Source organism: Prionailurus bengalensis, chromosome B4 (genome assembly GCF_016509475.1).
Source record: "Prionailurus bengalensis isolate Pbe53 chromosome B4, Fcat_Pben_1.1_paternal_pri, whole genome shotgun sequence".
Classification (NCBI taxonomy): domain Eukaryota; kingdom Metazoa; phylum Chordata; class Mammalia; order Carnivora; family Felidae; genus Prionailurus; species Prionailurus bengalensis.
The window spans coordinates 74,833,554-74,854,709 of record NC_057358.1 but is presented as its reverse complement, the minus strand read 5'-3'; the positions used below and the strand labels follow the sequence as shown (position 1 = coordinate 74,854,709).

The 21,156-nt window shown below is 39.1% G+C and overlaps 1 protein-coding gene across 1 annotated transcript in view; it reads left to right on the top strand.

The window, feature by feature from the left end:
- The window catches only part of LOC122472307 (olfactory receptor 10AD1), a 33,201-nt gene extending 12,473 nt beyond the window's left edge, over positions 1–20,728 (top strand). Inside the window, exon 2 of the mRNA XM_043561726.1 lies at positions 16,245–20,728. Within this exon, the coding sequence (XP_043417661.1) occupies positions 18,228–19,184 (957 nt within the window). The 5' untranslated portion in view covers positions 16,245–18,227 and the 3' untranslated portion in view covers positions 19,185–20,728. The remainder of the gene's footprint in view (positions 1–16,244) is intronic.
- The last annotated feature ends 428 nt before the right edge of the window (positions 20,729–21,156 follow it).

Below are 21,156 nucleotides of genomic sequence, written 5' to 3'. Positions count from 1 at the left end.
AGTAAAGTGAGTGATATGTCATAAAGAAGATGAAAGAAAGAATAGATAGAGCAAATACATATTTGAAGAGAAAATAGCTGAAATTTTTCCAAAACTGGAAAAGACATCAATCTACAGATTAAAGAGGTCCTAAATACATCAAAAATACATTATTTATAAAAAGAAATACACACATGAGCACACCATTAGAACCTCTGAAAATGAGAGGCAAAGAGAAAAACTTAACAGCTACCTGAATAAAAAGACAGGTTCCCTTCAAAAGAACCACAATTAGATTGACAGCTGTCGTCATAACAAGGAAAGTCAAAATATAAAATTTATTTTCTATAAAACTGCATTATGGCAGGCTAGAGAAGGCTGGAAGTCTAAGAAAGATAACACTCCAGCTAGCTGGAAAAGAACATACATCCACATTGTGAACTGCCTGTGGTGGCCATGTGGCAAGGAACTATGGGCAGCCTCTAGGAGTTTATAGTACTGTCTGACTGACACCAGCAAGGAGATAGGTACCTCAGTAGTACAACTGCAAAGGAATGGATTTTGCCAACAAACAGTGAGCTTGGGAGAGGACCCTAAGCCACAGATGAAATCACAACCTGGTGCTCCTTAATTTCAGCCTGGTGCAACCCTGAGCAGAATGCCCAGCTAAACATACCCAGACTCCTGACCCAAGGAAATTGTAAGATAATAAAATTGTGTTACCTTAAGTCCTTGAATTTGTGGTAATATGCTACATAGCAATTGAAAACTAACACAAGTTTTTAAAATTCTACTATAATACTATAGAAAAATTTATGACATTAAATCTGCTTCAATAAATAGAAAAGTTCTAGAAAAGATACTATTTTCCAGAAATGACTAAGGAAGAAATAGAAAACATGCACACATTTGTAATCATACAGTAAATCCGTAGTTTAAGATTATTTCCACAAAATTGAAGATGACATAAAGAAATGGAAAGACTTTCCATGCTCATGGATTGGAAGAAAAAATATTGTTAAAATGTGCATACTACCCAAAGCAATCTACACATTTAATGCAATCCCTATCAAAATACCAACAGCATTTGTCACAGAACTAGAACAAAAAATCATAAAATGTATATGGAACCACAAGAGATCCTGAATAGCCAAAGCAATCTTGAAAAAAAAGCAAATCTGGAGGTATCACAATTCTAGACTTCAAGTTATACTACAAAGCAGTAATAATCAAAACACTGGAACTGGCACAAAACTGGAGACATAGATCAATAGAACAGATAGAAAATCTAGAAATAAACCCATAATTATATGGGCAACTAATCTTTGACAAAGTAGGAACGAATATCCAATGGGGGAAAAAGCTCTTCAACAAATGGTGTTGGGAAAACTGGACAGCTACATGCAAAAGAATGAAACTGGGCCACTTTTTCTCACCATACACAAAAATAAATTCAAAATGGGTTAAAGATCTAAATGTGAGACCTGAAACCATAAAAATTATGAAGAGAGCACAGACAGTCATTTCTCTGACATCAGCTATAAAAACATTTTTCCAGATATGTTTTCTGAGGCAAGGGAAATAAAAGTAAAAATAAACTATTTGGATTACATCAAAATAAAAAGCTTCTGCACAGTGAAGGAAACAATTGACAAAACTAAAAGGCACCCTACGGAATGGAAGCAGATATATGCAAATGACATAACCAATAAAGGGTTAGTAACAAAATATACAAAGAACTTATAAAACTCAACAACCCCAAAATGAATAATCCAATTAAAAATGGACAGAACACAGGGGCGCCTGGGTGGCGCAGTCGGTTAAGCGTCCGACTTCAGCCAGGTCACGATCTCGCAGTCCGTGAGTTCGAGCCCCGCGTCGGGCTCTGGGCTGATGGCTCGGAGCCTGGAGCCTGTTTCCGATTCTGTGTCTCCCTCTCTCTCTGCCCCTGCCCCGTTCATGTTCTGTCTCTCTCTGTCCCAAAAATAAATAAACGTTGACAAAAAAATTAAAAAAAAAAATTGGACAGAACACATGAATAAACATTTTTTCCAAGGAAGACATCCAGATGGGCAACAGACACATGAAAAGATGTTCAACATCACTCATCATCAGGGAAATGCAAATCAAAACTACAATGAGATACCACCCCACACCTGTCAGAATGGGTAACATAAAAAACACAAGAAACTGCAGGTATTGGCAAGGATGTGGAGAAAAAGAAACTCTCTTGCACTGTTGGTGGGAATGCAAACTGCAGCCATTCTGGAAAACAGTTTGGAGTTTCCCCAAAAAGTTAAAAAAGAGAACTACCCTACAATCCAGTAATCTCACTACTGGGTATTTACTCAAAAAAGTACAAAAACACTAATTCATAGGGATAATGCGTTGTAGGGAGGATATATGTAGGGATAATACATGTTTATAGTAGCATTATTTACAATAGCCAAATTATGGGAGCATCCCAAGTGTCCGTCAATAGATGAATGGATAAAGAAGATGTGATATGTACACAGTAGAATATTATTCTGCCATAAAGGAATGAAACCTTGCCACTTGCAACAATATGGATGGAGCTAGAGAGGTTAATGCTAAGTGAAATAAGTGAGTCAGTCAGAGAAAGACAAATACCATACGATTTCACCCATAGGTGGAATTTAAGAAACAAAAAATGAGCAAAGATTTAAAAAAAAAAAAAAGGAGAGGCAGATCAAGAAACAGACTCTTAGCTATAGAGAACAAACTAATGGTTACCAGAGGGGAGGTGGGGAGGGATGGGTAAAATAGGCAATGGGGATTAAGGAGTGCACTTCTCATAATGAGCACTGGGTGGTGTATCACTATATGGTACTATATGGTACCATCAGTATATGGTACAACTGAAACTAATATAAAACTGTATGTTAACTACCCTGGAATTTAAAATTTAAAAATGTATTTTTATAATATTTCTATAAATAAAGAACCAGACATAGGATTTTAAAGCAAATACTATCAATCAAGGAAAGTTAATCTAATTTCATATAACTGGAAAAAGAGGAAAACACCTCAAATTTTTATTTTTTTTTAATATGAAATTTATTGTCAAACTGGTTTCCATACAACACCCAGTGCTCATCCCAACAGGTGCCCTCCTCAGTGCCCATCACCCACCCTCCCCTCCTTCCCACCCCCCATCAACCCTCAGTTTGTTCTCAGTTTTTAAGAGTCTCTTATGTTTTGGCTCCCTCCCTCTCTAACCTTTTTTTTTTCTTTCCCCTCCCCCATGGTCTTCTGTTAAGTTTCTCAGGATCCACATAAGAGTGAAAACATATGGTATCTGTCTTTCTCTGTATGACTTATTTCACTTAGCACACTCTCCATTTCCATCCATGTTGCTACATAGTATTCTTTCTCATTGCCACATACTATTCCATTGTGTATATAAACCACAATTTCTTTATCCATTCATCAGTTGATGGACATTTAGGCTCTTTCCATAATTTGGGTCTTGTTGAAAGTGCTGCTATAAACATGGGGGTACAAGTGCCCCTATGCATCAGTACTCCTGTATCCCTTGGGTAAATTCCTAGCAGTGCTACTGCTGGGTCATAGGGTAGGTCTATTTTTAATTTTTGAGGAACCTCCACAATGTTTTCCAGAACGGCTGCACCAGTTTGCATTCCCACCAACAGTGCAAGAGGGTTCCCGTTTCTCCACATCCTCGCCAGCATCTATAGTCTCCTGAGTTTTCATTTTAGCCACTCTGACTGGCGTGCACCTCAGCTTTTTAAATGATAACTTTGATACCAAAACTTGATGAAGACAAAATAAGCTAGTCTCACTCTCAAACATAGTTGGCAAAATTCTCAAATAAAACTGTCTCCTACAATGTATTAAAAATATAATACCTTATATAATGAACAAAATTGGGTTTATTCCAGTAATTCAGAGTTGATTTCACATCAGAAAATGAATTATGTAAATCACTACGTTAACAGACAAGTGAATACCTCATGATTATCTCAGTAGATGCAGGAAATGCATCTATTTTGCATTTATACCTGTTTATAACTTAAAAAACAATACTTCTCAGCTGACCAGGAATAGAAATGAACTTCCTTAAGCTATTAAAGTGATTATACACCAAACCGAACAGCAAACATCCTCCTCTAACAGTGAAACATTAAAATTACCTTCAGATCATAAAGAGGCCTAGGTAACCATTATCCCTACTTTTATTCAAGATTATATTGAAGCTCCTAGAAAGTACAATAAAACAAGGGAAATAGGTAATTGATATAAGAACTAGAAATGAAAAGGCAAAATTGCCTTCATTTACAATGATATATGATTGTCTTCACAGAAAAACTAAAACAATGCATAAATAATATATTAAAATTGATATAATTTAACACAGTTACTGGATACAAAATCAATGTACAAAAACTGAATTGCATTTCTATATACCAACAAATTAGAAAATTAAAATTTTAAGATATGATTTTAAATACTATCCAAAATATAAAATATATAGGAATAACTCTAATGAAAAAGGGTAATCCATCATGGAAAGATGCATATAAATTTATGGAATGTCATTAGAGAAAATCTAAATAAATGGAAATATATGCAGACTTACCTCACATAGCATCAATAGAGTTAACAACTCTTTGCCCTAATGGCTCTTGAAATTATACCACTTTTGGACATCTCTTTTTTTTGATTTACAAGTGACCCTTGAACACCAGGGGCCCGAACTGTGCAAGTCCACTTCCACATGGATTTTTTATGGTAAATTACTGTAAGTGTATTTCCTCTTCCTAAAACGATTTTCATTTTTACATTTTCTTTAGCTTACTTTATTGTGTGAATACAACATATAATACATATAACATACAAAATATGTCTTAATCAATTGTAGATGTTATTCATAAGGCTTCCAGTCAATAGTAGGCTATTCGTTGTTAAGTTTTTGGAGGAATTAAAGTTTTATACAGATTTTTGACCACACATGGGGTGGTGCCCCTAACCCCTATGTTGTTCCAGGGTCAACTACAATTATTTTTTTACCCAAATTTGAATTGCATATCATGTTTGGGTTGGAATTCTGTCTTTAAAATGTTGTGAACCAGAGGTTATAGGGAAGTGAGGACACCAATAAGGTTCCTTTTTACAATATCAATTAATGGTATAGAAATAGCTGTAGGGGTGCCTGGGTGGCTCAGTCGGTTAAGCGTCCGCCTTCAGCTCAGGTCATGATCTTGCGGTTTGTGGGTTCAAGCCCCACGTCAGGCTCTGTGCTGACAGCTCAGAGCCTGGAGCCTGATTCAGATTCTGTGTCTCCCTCTCTCTCTGCCCCTCCCCTGCTCACCCTCTCTCTCTGCCTTTCAATAATAAATAAACATTAAAAAAAATTTTTTAAAGAAATAGCTATAAAGAACTTGACAAGTTGGCTTTTTTTTTTTTTTTAGAAGTTTTTGAATTGGTGTCTGAACAATGTCAGACATCTTGTACTGCAAAGGTCAATATCCTGAAGCTTAGCTTTTGTGACTTATGCTTCAAAATCGTGTCTTCCTCCAAACTGAATTATGTTTCCCAAATGCCCCAATTATATTAGATCTTGTAAGACCTAGACTTGGAGACCACTTGGTTGGTGGTGAGTGGAGACAAAAAGCCATCCCACACATTTAGAATGAGTCAGGACGCAAGCATCATAAACTTTAACTTTATAGGACTCCAGGCTCTCCAGGGGTAGAAAGAAGAGCATTAAAGGATTGAGGGAATATGAGGATAACTGAAGTTCTTTGAGTTATGCTGAATCTAATTCAGCACTAGGCAGGCAGGGTTTGGGAAGAACAGTGGGTAGATCAGGGGGAAGAAGTTATTCCAGGGGCGCCTGGATGACTCAGTTGGTTGAGCGTCCAACCCTTGATTTCGGCTCAAGTCATGATTCCAGGGTCATGGGATCAAGCCCTGTGTTGGGCTCCATACTGAGCATGAAGCCTGCTTAAGACTCTCTATCTCTCCCTCTGCCCCTCTCCCCAATTTGTGTGCGCGCACTCTCTCTCTCTCTCTCTAAAATTAAAAAAAAAAAGCTAAAAAGAAGGTCATTCCAGATTTGAAGAATCAAAGTGTGATAATGAAGAGGTAGAGGATGGCAGTTAGAAGGGAGGCATGTTATCAAGGAGAGCTTGTGGCTGTTTGTTTAGCACCCTGTTGGCAGCATTTAACAAGGTAACTGGAGCAGAGTGGGTACTCAGCCAGTGTTTGTTGTTGTGTTGAATGTAGTGTAATCGTATGAAAGTGAATATTTAATTGGGGGCACAAGTCATCAGAAACCCTAACTAGAAAATTAATGCAAAATAAAATTGGTAGACAAGAGTTAAAGGGCTCCCAGATTTAAAGCTGAAAACACAGGGATAATGATTTTTGCTAGGCCCCTTATCTATCAAGTTACCTGGTAAATGGACCAGAACTTCTCTGGGAAAACCTGAGACTAGTCTAGACTTTCCAGGCCACCTGCCATGGACATAGCCTCACGAGGGAGTCTTGGATTGGACTGGTTTGAGACTATCCCTGGGGATCCAGTTAGAATGGTAACACTTCAGGAAGAGATAGTTGGCCTTATTACAGTTGGCTCCCAGCAGTAACCAGTTAGAAGCTCACATCTATGTGCATATGTGCATGCATGCACACCTTGCACATGTGCATTCACAGAAGGATGTCACACTCCCTGTCCTATAAACAAGCAGCTGGTTTGCAGCAAAATTCACGGTACCCTCACTCTATGCCTATGGATCCCTCTTCTGGGGCTGAGATCAGCAGAGCCAATGTCATCACCCTCATGTACCAAAGCCCGTGGAGAAGGTCAGTAAATGTACTCACTTCCGCAATGAAAGTTGAGCCTGACTTGGTTGGCATCTATCAGAGATGAATACCCCCTGACTCCCTCAGTGACCACCTGTGTTCAGATCACACCAGGCTCTTCACACAGTGGCCATGAAGGAGAGGACACTCCATTAACCTCCACCTTGTCTATTTCTCACTTTCTAGATGCCTACCTCTGTCTCCACTTTTCTAATTCTCTCCAGCTACTCTTTTCTTGGGATCTCCCTCTGAGTCCCCACCAGGCTCTCAGAGTCTGCCCACCAGCCCTCATGACTCTGACTGAGGGGCTTATGGCTTGGATGTTTCTGGTGGGGCCAGTCTGGTTTGCAAAGACCAGTCTCTAATTGCTGCAGAGAGAAAGACAATCCAGAAGGTCAATCTTGTACTCCTAGAACTTAAGGAAGCATAATCCAAGTACCTGGCTATTTAGTTCTGATTCCACATGACCAGGGAGCCATGCCTAGCTTGCCTGGTCAATCTCTCAGTCTCTTTTTCCACATTTGCCTTTGGCTTTGGCTTTCTCTCTCTCTCTCTCTCTCTCTCTCTCTCTCTCTCTCTCTCTCTCTCTCTTTGTGCTGAGATTTGGGTTCTTAGTTCTCTGTCTCTTGATGTGCTTCTTTATCCCTCCCCTAAATGTCCACCTATTCATCACTTTTCCACACATACACCATCTTGTCACATGTGCACATTCTTTCCTATTTCACTCTTCTCTATTTCAGTCTCTCTAATTCTTTCTTTGGCTTTAACATTTTTCCTCCTTTTTGTTTGGTGTGGGTAAGATCTCTCTACTATACCAGAGATATCCTAGGATATCCTAGTATCCTCCCAGAGGATTACTTTTTCTCCTTTCTTTTTTCAGTCTTCCTCTTTATGCTTGTGCATGTCAGTGTTTTCTATTTATCTGGCATTTTTCTTTATTGTTACCTGGAGAAAGAGAGGCTGAGAAGTGACTCAATGATGATCCTTTCCTAGAGATTGTGATACAGAACTTGGGGTTGATATTTTTTGCAATGTTTCTGGGAGAAGATTAAGAGAAAATGGGACTAAAATATATTAGGGGGAAAAAAACTTAGATGGAAAGTCCCTCCTGACAGGGAGAAGTAGGAACCATTAGGATGGATGAGATCCTTCCCTTTCTCTGAGTTTCTGCAAGTGGGAAACTGGACAGATCTTTACAATATTCCTTCCACATGTGAAGTGAAACCACAAGGAGATGAAGAGGAAACAGAGATCACAACTAATTTTTATTTATTATCTAATCTGTGCCACCCATTAACTGTACATTATTTTAGTTGATCCTTATTTTATAGGAGAAAAAACTTGTGACTCAGCTAGCCAGCTCCACATTATAGTAAGTGACAATGCCAAGGCTGAATTTCCGGTATGCTTGCCTCCAAAGTCCCTGTACTTTACCCCATTAGTCTCTTTGCTTCCCTATAAAGTGATAAGATCAGGTTCTAGATGTAGTTTTTGAATCTCTAAATATATAACTATTCACCTTTTAAAATCATCCATTTCTCAGTCCAGGAATCTTTCTGTGCTTCAGCTTTATATTCTTCTATTCTATTGGTATACAACCCCCCTCCCCATCTCTCATTACCTCTAATTTTTTCTCTCTTTCTTCTCTAAGCCATTTAGAGTCACTCCAGTTTTTTTCAGGCATTTTAAATAGTAAAATAGCTCAGATTAACTAATGCCACAGAACAGCTGAAGTTATCCAATCTGCTGATGTTGAGTAATTCTTGATTACTAAGTTCTCCTCTTCAATTTCTTACTCATCCCTCTTTGGACATATACACAGGCCATCAACATTCAGAGGAATATCATTATGAATACCTTTGCATATCATTTTCTCTCTTTTTCCCTTTGCTTTTTTGGTTGTTTTACTCTTTAACGTTCCATACTGAAAGTGACTGACAAGGGAGAGGAGCAACAAGTCTAGTCTGGTTTCATTATAGCTTCTAATGGAATAGGAAGTTCACATTAGGGCTCAGATAGAGAATGGATAAGCACAATGGATGATCATGTCTTACGAGAAGGAAGGAAGCAAAATACGGAGTTAGAACTTGAGCTATGATGAAACTGACGTTATTTTTGGTATTTCCATTATTTATGGTATCTCCCACTAGTGCAGATCAATAAGGTCTTCTGGGAGAGTGTGTGACCTACATTTACCTTTTGGACATCACAGGAATCTAGCCCATAATAGGCATCTGGCATGGCCAGCATTGACGCATTTATAATATTTGGCCCTGGCCAGGTCATCATCAGGGGACTGCAGGTACTTCGGGGGCCTCAGTTTCAGAGAGATATGGAGAGATTGAAGTGAATCCAGGAGCAAAGAGGTAGCTGAAGCAAAAAGAAGGCAGAAGACTAAGAGAGACACAATGAGAGATTTTAGAACATTTCTACAATTTAACTCAATTGGATAAATCTTTCTTGCAAGCCAATTATTGAAAATGCACATGGAGGAGCAAAGAGACTACTCCGTGTCCATCTCACTTAAGAAAATGGAGATGGGAATGAGCTTAAAATAGACAAGAGGGGAAATGGTAGATCTATAGAAACACTTCCGAAGTGATTTAGTAAGACATTGAGATGGGTCGTCTTTCCTTAAAAATCATTTACATCTGTCCTCCAAATATCTTTTCAATCATGGTTCCATATGCTTTTGTCTATAAAACTTTGTTAGGTACCACATGGCACAACCTGTCGTCTTCCAATTTATTCTTAAATTCCTCAAAGTTCATGTGGATGTGTTAGCAAAACTCATGAGGGTCCAAAGCTTTTGTAAATCTTTAAAAATACCACAATTACAGGGCATTCTGAATAATGCATAAAATCAGAAGGAAAAACAATTATTTTTTTCTGACAATGTAAGGATTTGGTAAAGACCTGGACTGTCTTTCTAATGATGGGGCTACTGCAATAGGTCTCAGAATAGGCCTGATGGGTGACAGCTTTTGTCTTACAAGGTCTTTCTAGTTTCACTTTTTTGGCTCCTGGTGAAGAGTCTCACTGTAGGTTACTATCTTTCTAAAATTTTATCTTATCTTTTATTTTATTGTATTGTATTGTATTGTATTGTATTTTATTTTAGAAAGCAAGGGAGAGGGGCAGAGGGAGAGACACACACACACACACACACACACACAGAGAGAGAGAGAGAGAGAGAGAGAGAGAGAGAGAGAGAGAGAGAGAGAGAATCTTAAGCAGGCTCCACACTCAGCTCAGAGCCTGACATGGGGCCCAATCCCACAACCACAACCCTTGGATCATGACCTAATCTGAAATCAAGAGTCAGACACTTCACCAACTGAGCCACCCAGGCACCCCTGTCTTTCTAATAATTCTGATGTGAGATACAATCCAGCTAGATACAAAATACTTGGTTCTCTTCCTTCACAGATAGGTCTGCAACTTGTGCATTTTTCCTGATCGCTGGTTATGGATGACCCCACTCTCACTAACAAGGAGCTCTGTAGATACTGGTTGCCCTTCTCTTTTAGCAGAGTTAATTCAAGGGCCCTTATAGCTTTCTAGAGGTTTTCATCATGCCTGTATTTTTAAATGATAAATGGTCCTTCTTTTGTTTTTTAAAATCTCATTCTTAGTTAACAAAGAGAAATTGATTATTCACTTTAGGGTGAACTGTACATTCTCTGGGCTGGAATGAGGAGAGTTGATGCCTTTACCTTCTTCCTGAAGGCTGCCTGTTTATCTAGTCTTATTTAATTATGAGAGTTTTTCAGCCTGTCTCTCAGTTCTTAGCCTTGAGAAGCAGTGAAAATCTCCACTCAATTCTCAAATAAGCCCCAATTAGTTAAATGTTTTATTTTATATATTTAATTTCAAAATTATTGAGTATCAGCCATTATGGAAGTTGATGCCTCCAATCTACCCATTCATTGTCAAACTGGGTACAGGAATTTCTATTTCCCTTAATAAATATTGAGGAGAAACTGGTTTTCATCACTGGATCTATCCTTTATATCACAATAATCACATATCTACTAATAATTCAATTTACTAAAAGAACATCTTTTTTAGGGCCACTTTTTGCCTCTTAGAGTCTTCCTCAAAGTTTATGTATAATTTCAATTTATATCTAAACTGAAGATTTTCTGGACTTAATCCATGTTCCCACCTAGATTGGCCATTTTTTTTTTTATAAAAATGCCCTTTTCCAAGAACAGCCTCTGAATCTGTCCATCATTAGCAGATGTTTTTTCCTGAGCCTTTTCTTATTACACTTTTCTTATTATACACTTTTCCCCTGAGCATTTCATTATTTTACTACTGTTGAGATCCTGCAGTATTTTTTAATTTTTTTTTAAATGTTATTTTTGAGAGGGAGAGACAGAGACAGAGTGCAAGTAGGGGAGGGGCAGAGAGACAGGGAGACACAGAATCCCAAGCAAGCTCCAGGCTCTGAGCTGTCAGCACAGGGCCTGACATGGGGCTCAAACCCACAAACCATGAGATCATGACCTGAGCCAAAGTTGGATGCTTAACCAACTGAGCCACCCGTGTGCCCTGAGATTCTGCAATATTTTATTAAAGCCCTACTAGAGCTCTTAACCATATCATATTATAGTTCATTTGTAAAAATATCTCTACCCCCAACTGTACTGCATGCTTTGCCAGAACGTAATGCTTAGAAATACATTTTTAATTTGTGGATTCAGTTTTTAAGAGGCTTCAAGGCATTTTGAGGATTACTGACATTTAAAAATGTAAATGTCTCAATATTTTTTAGTTATCCAGTGACCTAGAAAAGGAAACATTAGTTTTGTGGAGCACTTTCCCTACTGCAAATACTGTTCTATGGGATTTACATATATATACATACACACACATTTTTGATTGAATTAATAAATCTCCTCTTAATATTCAGAACAACCATACAATTATGTATTTTACAGACTTAAAAAAATGGATTTAAAGGAATTTATTTCCCAAGTTGATGCCACCGGGGGCGCCTGGTGGCTCAGTCCAACTTCGGCTCAGGTCATGATCTCATGGCTTGTGGGTTCGAACCATGCATCGGGTTCTGTGCTTGACAGCTCCCTCTCTCTCAGAAAATAAATAAACGTTAAAAAAATAATTTTTAAAAAATTAAAAAAAATAAAGTTGATGCCACTGGCAACATTAAATAATGCAGAAAGTTGGAACTCAGATGTTCATTTATTCTATTTTTCAGCAAATATAGCTATGTGCTAGGCAGTTTCCAGGAGGTAAAGATGTAAAATCCCTATGATTAAGGAGCTTGTAATAGATGGAAGATGTTGTAGCATGTGATGAGTGTTTCCCCTAGCAGATGTAGGAGTGAGTGCCACTTCAGATGGGCTGACCTGGGCAAGAGTAATTGAAGGCTTCACTATGGATGCAGGACTTGATGTTGGTCTTATAAAAGCAAGATTTTGCCAAATAGAGAAAATGTCTGAAGAATGAATTCCAGAAAGAGGGAATCACATACACAGAGTCTTGGAGGCCTATGGTATTGTGGGGGATGTGAGTTGTAGCTGGACTTTAGGGTGTCTGTAGGAGAGTAGGAGAAGATAAAGAATATTTGCACTTAATATAATATGGAGGTTAGAAAGACAAGAGTGAAAGGTGACTTTGTGGTTTCTGATTTAGGTTACTTAGGGTTCAAATAATACAATTAACTGAGGAGGAAGGATAGGAGGAGGAGCCATGGATCCTCCTGGGGGCACTGATAATTATGTAAGCTGGTGTCTGTCCTTTGCCTTGGTACTGGACCAGTCTAAAAGAGACCTGACATACTAGAACTTTCAGTGAAATATTCTCAAAAAACCTACAGAGCAAGAAACTATACCCCTTAACCAGTAATATCATTGTTTAAAAGCCCTTGTGGGACAGAAAGTTCATCTAGCTACCATTTCTGCTTGTCCTAACCTTGAAGGAAATGGAAAACCACTGGTCATCATAGAGGTTTTTCCTAGGATGAACTTCCTCAAGGGCATTGAAGCTCCTTTTTTTTTTTTTTTAATTCTGCTACCTCCTCCTACTTCTCCAAATACAAACAAACAAAACAACAACAATAACAAAAAAACAAACATTGATACTGTCTCTAGATAAGACCTGGTTGTTCATATGGCCAGAAATACTGCCTCCATGGTGATTTAGAATTTCATTTTCTGAACTTATATCATAAATATGCTATTTAATTACTCATCTTATTGTACCCTCCACCCCATCCCAACCCTGTTCTTAGGCCTGTTTATTCTTCTTTTAATTATGATAGTAAGATGGGAATATAGGTCTGGAGGATAGAAACCAGGAGACTTCTCACTACTTTTAGCACTGTAGGCCTTAGGACACTAAGTGGCCCAGGCAAAGAAAGCTTACCATGTGGTCCTCCTCAAACATGAGAGCTAGGAGCCCTCTAATATAAGGATTGGGAGCCAAAGCCCAAGCTAGTAATAAACTATTTTCCTGGACGACTTCTTTGAGACCTCTTGGGAATAACTATGATCTCAAGAGGCTACCAGTGGTAGAACTGGGTGCTCAACCATGTCTCAATCACACTCCATAGAGATATTTTTGAGGAAACAAACAATTCAGCAAGATGAAAGAATACTTTGATTTTTAGTCTAAAGAAGAGAAGTCTATGGGAACTTAGTAACTTCAAATCTCTAAATGACAAGTTTTTTACCCTTTGTGGTTTCCAGTTGCCTTTGACACGTTGATTAAGCTATGAACTCTCCAAGAAAAATGATCTCATGCACACGTTTTCCTACAACATTTCAGAGATGCACGGACACTCTGAAATATACCTACTGATTCCCCAGAGCTCCATGAACTCCTTGATAAATATATCTATCATAAAATTTTTCTGCTCAGAAAAATAATGCTTTTTGGGTGTAGACTAGAGTGGTGGGAAAATGTCTCATTATAATGTAAGATTTTGATTCCTGTCATATTTACTGAAGAGAATCAGGACACTATTGAATACATTCAACAGTTAGCCACAATGTTTCTCTTGCTTGGTCATGAAATTATGTATTTAATCCAAAAAGCAAGGGATCAGGGTATGCAGAAGATAAACCAGGTTTCAAGCTATTTAAGATTTGAAATTACTAGAGGCACATTTTATTTACAGCAGACCTGAAAGAGAATAGCCAAGCCTCACAGAGGCTGAGGCTTTCTGAGAATCTACATGATTTAAACAGGGCTGGTGAATTTGTTTACAACTTAAGTGAACTAATCTCATTCTTAAAACAAACATACTCTACAGAATAAACAATACAGTGCTGTATTGTATTATATTTTCTTTCCTGTGGTCATAGCATGCTAGGAAAGCAACAGGAGCATTGTGGCTAACTGTTGAATGTATTCAATAGTGTCCTGATTCTCTTCAGTAAATATGACATGAATCAAAATCTTGCATTATAATGAGACATTTTCCCACCAGTCTAGTCTACAATAGCACACTTTGTTCATTGTGCTCCTGTGGTCATGGAATGTAGACTTCTCTCCCTTAACTCACCAGCACTATACTTTGATCATTCAACATATGTGTATCAGCACAACTCTGCTCTCTCAGGATCTTCCCAGACATCATCGTGACTCATAGTTTCTTTTCGTTATAACCAAGGCTGTATCACATTTCCTGGTTTAAATTTTATTTCCATATATGTGATTATATTACTAACAATAATCATTAGGGACTTTGAGGGGTTCATTAAATAACACTGCTCTTCCCAACTGAGTCTGAATCATCTGAGAAATAAGACAAGTCTGAGATGGAAGCTAAAACATCATTTTTATTAATAACAAAGCAGACATTTGAGCATTTGGACTTCCTAATCCAGAAGCACAGAGTCAGACAGATAAAATTTCCTCTGTATTGGCAAGGCTGTACAACCACAGAGTCTCCCCAAACAGGGTTAGAGGCTACCCTGGAGAAGGCCATTCATTCCCAAGAGGAAGGTGAGAGGAAAGGGATAGACAACACATGCTCCATTTCTCCTTCTAAAGTCACCAATCCAGTAAGCCACCCCCTATGGTATGGTGTAAATGAAGAAGAGAAAGGTCAGGAGTGTTATGCTATCACAATTTCACCCATGTGGAAGGAAATATCAGGAATATGGAAGAAGTTAATCCCTGCCCTACCCTACTCATGATAGTATCTAGCATTGTAACCATTAAGTCTATGGTTAACTATAGGGTGTAAAATATTAAAACAGTCCTACCTACACCTTCATATTGGCTACTCCTCCAACACAAATCACTGCTCTATTGAGAGGCTCTTAGAACTTTTGAACAGTTCTATTTTGCTTGCAGATGGGTTCTAAAATGAATCAGAACAGTAAGTTAATCAGTTCTGAAGCCACTCTAGACCCACAGTTGATAATGTATTCCCTATTCCTTTCTCCCTGCCAAATGATGTTCAACTACATTGTCCATCATAACTTAACAGAAGGTCTTCAATGATATTAAATTATATCATTAAACTATAATACTAAGTCAGAGGTTCAAATGTCGTGACATGTGTGGACTATTTTATAAACTATTACTAATTTAAATGAGATTACAGACCCTTGACTCTTTAAACAAGAAATTCAAGGCATCACCGGTGGTTATTTATCTTATATCTGTACACTTGGCATAAGAAAATCCCATGATCCTCTTCTAGTTTAACAAAGCAATCTCACAAGTATATGTGCCTTTCTGAAAACAGAGAGTTATCAGTTTAAATATTACCATGGCCATAATTAAGGTCACCAATAAAAATGATATTTTAGAAGTTCAAGGTTAGGTTTACAGCACATAGCAACAATTTCTTATATCCAGTCTCAGAAAATTCTTTGGTCAGAAATAACTTCAAGGACATGTTTTAGAATAATATGAGATTATCAGCAGCTAAAGGAGAATGAATGTTTTCTTATTTTCTTGCTGGTATTTCTTTAAGTAACAATTAAGAGAGCATGTGATTTTCAAGTCAAAGTGCAAAGATTCAGCTAGCACTGAGACAAAATTAAAAATCCTGAGAAGCAGTGTGTCTGGGTGGCTTAGTTAAGCATCCAACTCTTGATTTCAGCTCAGGTCATGACCCCAGGTTCATGAGATCAAACCCTGTTTTGGGCTCTGCACTGAGCTAGGAGCCTGCTCAGGATTCTCCCTCTCTCTCTCTGCCTCTTTCCCCTCTTCCTCTCTCAACATAAATAAATACACATTTTTTTTTAAATCCTGAGAAGGTCAAAACATACACTATGAAAAAATCGGAGCAAATAGGGTTATTAACAAATGGAATATGTGACAGTTGAAGTGCAGTACACACGTAACTTAATATTATTATTTAAGTAAACATCACCTATGGTGTGAATATCAAAGAACTAACAAGGTCTTTACCACAACTTCTCTTCCAGAGTGGCCCATCAGGTCAGACCATCCTCCCTGGATCAGTTCTTCAAATACAATGAGATTTTCTCTATTATTTGCTGCAGTGATTCAGTGACAAACATCACCACCAGCCAAGCAACAGAATGAGGTGGGATATGATTTTCAAATTATTATTCTGTTTATTTATACCAATGCTTGATTGGTTAACCCTGGTTGTTAACAGGGCACTAGATGCCAGGTATCACAGAGTATTCTTTCTGGGACTGTGAACCACAAATAAGAATTTATACTCCTATAGATCCTAGTGCTTTCTTAGGTTGAACTTCAGTTTCTTCTTGGACAAGTCCCAGGCTTGTCTGGAGCATAGCTCACTGACTTCTCTTGCCCAGATTCTGACCTCAGCCCCAATATGTCCACTGGGTCCGTGATTCCAAGCCATATCTTGGATTAAACATTGCTCTCTGACCCTCCCTGCCTTTTCTGGGGCCTGACGAGGAGAATATCTAGGTACAAGTTCTAGAGGGGCATTCCAAATACAGATGATGGGAATGGCCCACTGCCTGACCTACCAGGAAATCACCTACCAAGAATACAAAGCTAAAAGGAGTGGCAGTAATTGGGTACATCTCTTCTAAAATTAAGATAGGCAACTTGAGATATTTAAAGACATGTAGAAAAAAATAAAGATATGGAGAAGAGAAGGGAGTCCACCCAGAGGTAGCTAAATGGCAAACACCCACACCAAATATGAGAAAGGGAGAGGGGGAAGAAAGAGTGAGAAGTAGAAGTGGAAAAGGGAGAGCAAAAGACTAACACAGGGGGTAGAGTGAGAGTGTATAGAAAAAGGAGTGGGAGAAAAGAAAATGAAGAGTAGTTGGCAGAACTTAAGGTTAAAAAGGAATATACTAACCAACTATAAGCATCTGAAAGTGGAAGGGATCTGATATCCTAACTCAAAGACAAGATGAAAAGTACAAGAGAGATTTAATATGAACATAATGACTTCCTAAAATTTACAATAATGAGAAAAGAACATGAGTTTCTGAATTCTCATTCTCTGATGATAGAAAAAGAACAAGACTTATCCCAGAAGCAAAGGGACAGATCAAGATTTTCTGAAGGTCCATTCCAAAAAGGCTGAATTTGTGCCCTGCTCATAGCTTCCCTTGTCTCACAGTGATGGTTGCATACTTTCCACCCAATGGTGCAGAGCCCTAAGTTTCAACCCCAGTAGGGAAACTGTCTCCTATGAGGAAAGCACGCAATAAAGAGTTCACAAGTATGCCCCATTTCCAGCATGCACAGCATGGGTGTTTGATGCAATAGTGGCAACCACTAGGAGAAGGAGTCTGGAAACAGGATGGATGACTGGTAAGCATGGCTGTTTCCAGAGGTATCCAAATTATTATCAGCTAAGGGACAATGCCAAAGGCTAGAATGTTATTGTTTTCTCTGAAACTTCAGTCATTTATCGTTTTAAATATATACACTAAGACTAAGCATTTTTTTCTTCTAGAAAAATATGTCTTTAAACATTTCCCAAGTGCTTCCTAAATATGATCTTCTATAAGCTAATAGTCACCGTGTCTTCCTTCAAATATTCCATTCCTCAATTTCTTAAACCATTCCTCAGTTAGCCTGGGTTCCAAGCCCTACTATCTGAGTTTTGCACCTTTGAATACATTTTTGTTAGTGGCTAATCCTCCAACATTTGGAGCCCTGTATAAGATGCAGTACTTCACTTGAGGCCTGACCAAACCAGAGTAAAGTATAACCATCACTTCCTCAATTTTTGATATTACAATTCCATGTATGCAGCCTATAGTGACCTTGATATCTTCACTGCCCCATAACATGGCCACTTACATATTTTACTAAAGTTCTAAAATGTTTACCGCCACTCGTTATTCCTTTATAGCTGGGTTTCTGGGCCCAAGTGAGTACCTTGCATTCCCCTACAACTATCTCACCTGTGCTTTTCCTGTCTTCCCTCCTCAAGCAGGCCACAGATGGTGGACCTAAGGAATGGGAGCACAGTGACAGAGTTTATCCTCGTGGGCTTCGAACAGAGCTCCTCTTCCACTCGGGCATTGCTCTTTGCCCTCTTCCTAGCCCTCTACAGCCTTGCCATGGCCATGAATGGCCTCATCATCTTCATCACCTGGACAGACCCCAGACTCAACAGCCCCATGTACTTCTTCCTTGGCCATCTGTCCTTCCTGGATGTCTGCTTCATCACCACCACCATCCCACAGATGCTAATTCACCTGGTGGTCAAGAACCACACTGTCTCCTTTGTCTCTTGCTTGACCCAGATGTACCTGGTCTTCTGTGTGGGTGTAGCCGAGTGCATCCTCTTGGCTTTTATGGCCTATGACCGTTACGTTGCTATCTGCCACCCACTCAATTACGCCCAGATCATGAGCCAGCATGTCTGTGTAAAGTTGGTGAGTACTGCCTGGTTCTTTGGGCTGATCAATGGCATCTTTCTTGAGTATATGTCATTCCGGAATCCCTTCTGCAGAGACAACCACATAGAAAACTTCTTCTGTGAGGCCCCCATAGTGATTGCCCTCTCTTGTGGAGACCCCCAGTTTAGCCTGAAAATGATCTTTGCCGATGCCATCGTGGTGCTGCTCAGCCCCATGGTGCTCATTGTTATCTCCTACGCCCGCATCCTGGCCTCCATCCTTGGCAGAACCTCCTCCTCAGGTCGGGGGAAGACCTTCTCTACTTGTGCCTCCCATCTGACTGTGGTCATCTTTTTCTATACCTCAGCCATGTTCTCTTACATGAATCCTCGCAGCACACATGGCCCTGACAAAGACAAGCCTTTCTCCCTTCTCTACACCATCATCACCCCCATGTGCAACCCCATCATCTATAGTTTTCGAAACAAGGAAATGAAGGGGGCCATGGTGAGGGCCCTTGGGAGGACCAGCCTGGCCCAGGCAGAATCTATCTAGTGGGAAGACTCCTGGAAGAGAGGTCTCCCCCCCGCCCACCCAAGTCTTGACAATTGGGCAACTCTCCAATGCTGAGAGCCTCCAGGAAAGAGCATTCATAGCTTTCTTTCTACTAGCATCAGTCCTGGAAGATCCTATTGATGTCTAATGCTCATCTGTCTGATTTCACTTCAAGCATTCTTTTCTCTTAGGCCTTCCTGAGGATAATTTAAGACTTTCATGTTTTTCTTCTATGTTGTCACATCTTTTAAAGGCATAAGTGCACTTAACTCCATTTAATTTTTTTCGTACAGTACTTTTACATACTATTCCTACCCTGAGTTTTGCATACACATTTAGGAGCAAACTTTTCTCTTTCAACTTATCATTGTAGTGTTCTTTTCTTTCTCACATTCCACTCTCATATCCTGAATCCACCCTCATCCACCCCACTCCTACATAAGAAAAAATAGGGGAAGAAGTTAAGAAAAAGGGAATTAGGGAGCAGTTTTGACATTAAGAAAAGTCAGAGAAAAGAAGAAAAAGAAAAACTAAGGATGATAAGCCTGAACCCCATCTTCTTAGCTTCCATTAGCCCATAAGGGAGAACTTTCATGATGGCTTTAAGTGGCTACCATAACACTGCATTCAACTTATGTTTATGCTTGTGTGTTGTTGAGGAAATGCAGGTGAGATAGACCAATATGTCAAATCCCTTCTAAATCTTCTAGTTTCCTTAAGTAACATGACTGTTTTATATTTCCCTTATGATCCAAGTGGTCAATGCCTCTTCCAAGCTTCTCAGACTATTAGTTTCCTTCCCTGGTATATACTCCAAATTAACTCCTCTCTCCCTACTGCCTTCCTTTTTCCCAACCATCTTTCATTTCATTGCACCTTACTTCCCAGCTTAAATAGACATATTTCATTCCCTGTACTTTAAGTAACACCTCTCCACACTATCTCTAGCATTGCAGAAGCCTTTCCATTTGCAACCCTAACCCCTCTCACTTCTTCTAGCTTTTCTCCTTAACCAAATTTAGCGTCCCTTGAGAGAGCATTATATTCTTAACCACTCTTTTTTTTTTTAATTGCATCTTTCTCATGCCCCTTTCTTAATAATAGGAAAGGGAACAGGTCTGTTATTTTCTGGTGCCACTTCCATAAGATGAATGCACCTCAGTTAGGATTCCCTCAAATAGATGTACTACCCTTTCCATAGTATACAAATCACACTACCTTCTGCAATGACTTAAAGTAGTAGCTTCTCTCCACAAAATTCTAATCTTTTGAGTCCAAATTGGTGAATCTTTAGATATCAGAGGACATGTGAGAAGCACTTCTCAGTCAGCAAGGAGGAAGAAATGAAACACCACTATAACTGAGAAGAAACAATAAACACAGAACAAAAAATTTTCCATTATCAAAGAGAAATTACACCAGGCAAAGTTAAACAGGAAAGAAAGACTTTATTTAAGACTACTGCAATAGGAGGGGAAGCTGGGTGGCTGCTAGTTGAGTGTCTGACTTCGGCTCGGGTCATGATCTCAGTTTGTGGGTTCAGGCCCCGCATCAGGCTTGCTGCTATCAGCGCAGAGGCCCGCTTCAGATCCTCTGTCTCCTTCTCTCTCTCCCCTTCCCCCTGCTCTCATTCTCTCTTAAAAATAAATAAACATAAAAAAATAATAAAAGACTATTGCAATAGGAGATTGAACTCAACTCTACTAAAACAAGTGGCTGGAGAGTTCTTAAGAGCCGCAGTAGGGCTACCTGTGTGTGGTGACTGGTCTTACTCAAAGGAAAAGTAAGTTTACAGGTTGTAGTTTTGCAATTTGGAGCAAGCTGCCCATTGATGTTGGGCTCCTACCCTCCCATAGAGACTAGGAAATAGGAATGCCATCTTCCTGAGGGTTGCATTTTAAAGGAATGGCTCCCACAAACAATAAGAGACTCTTAACTACAGAGAACAAACTGAGGCTTAATGGGGCAGGGA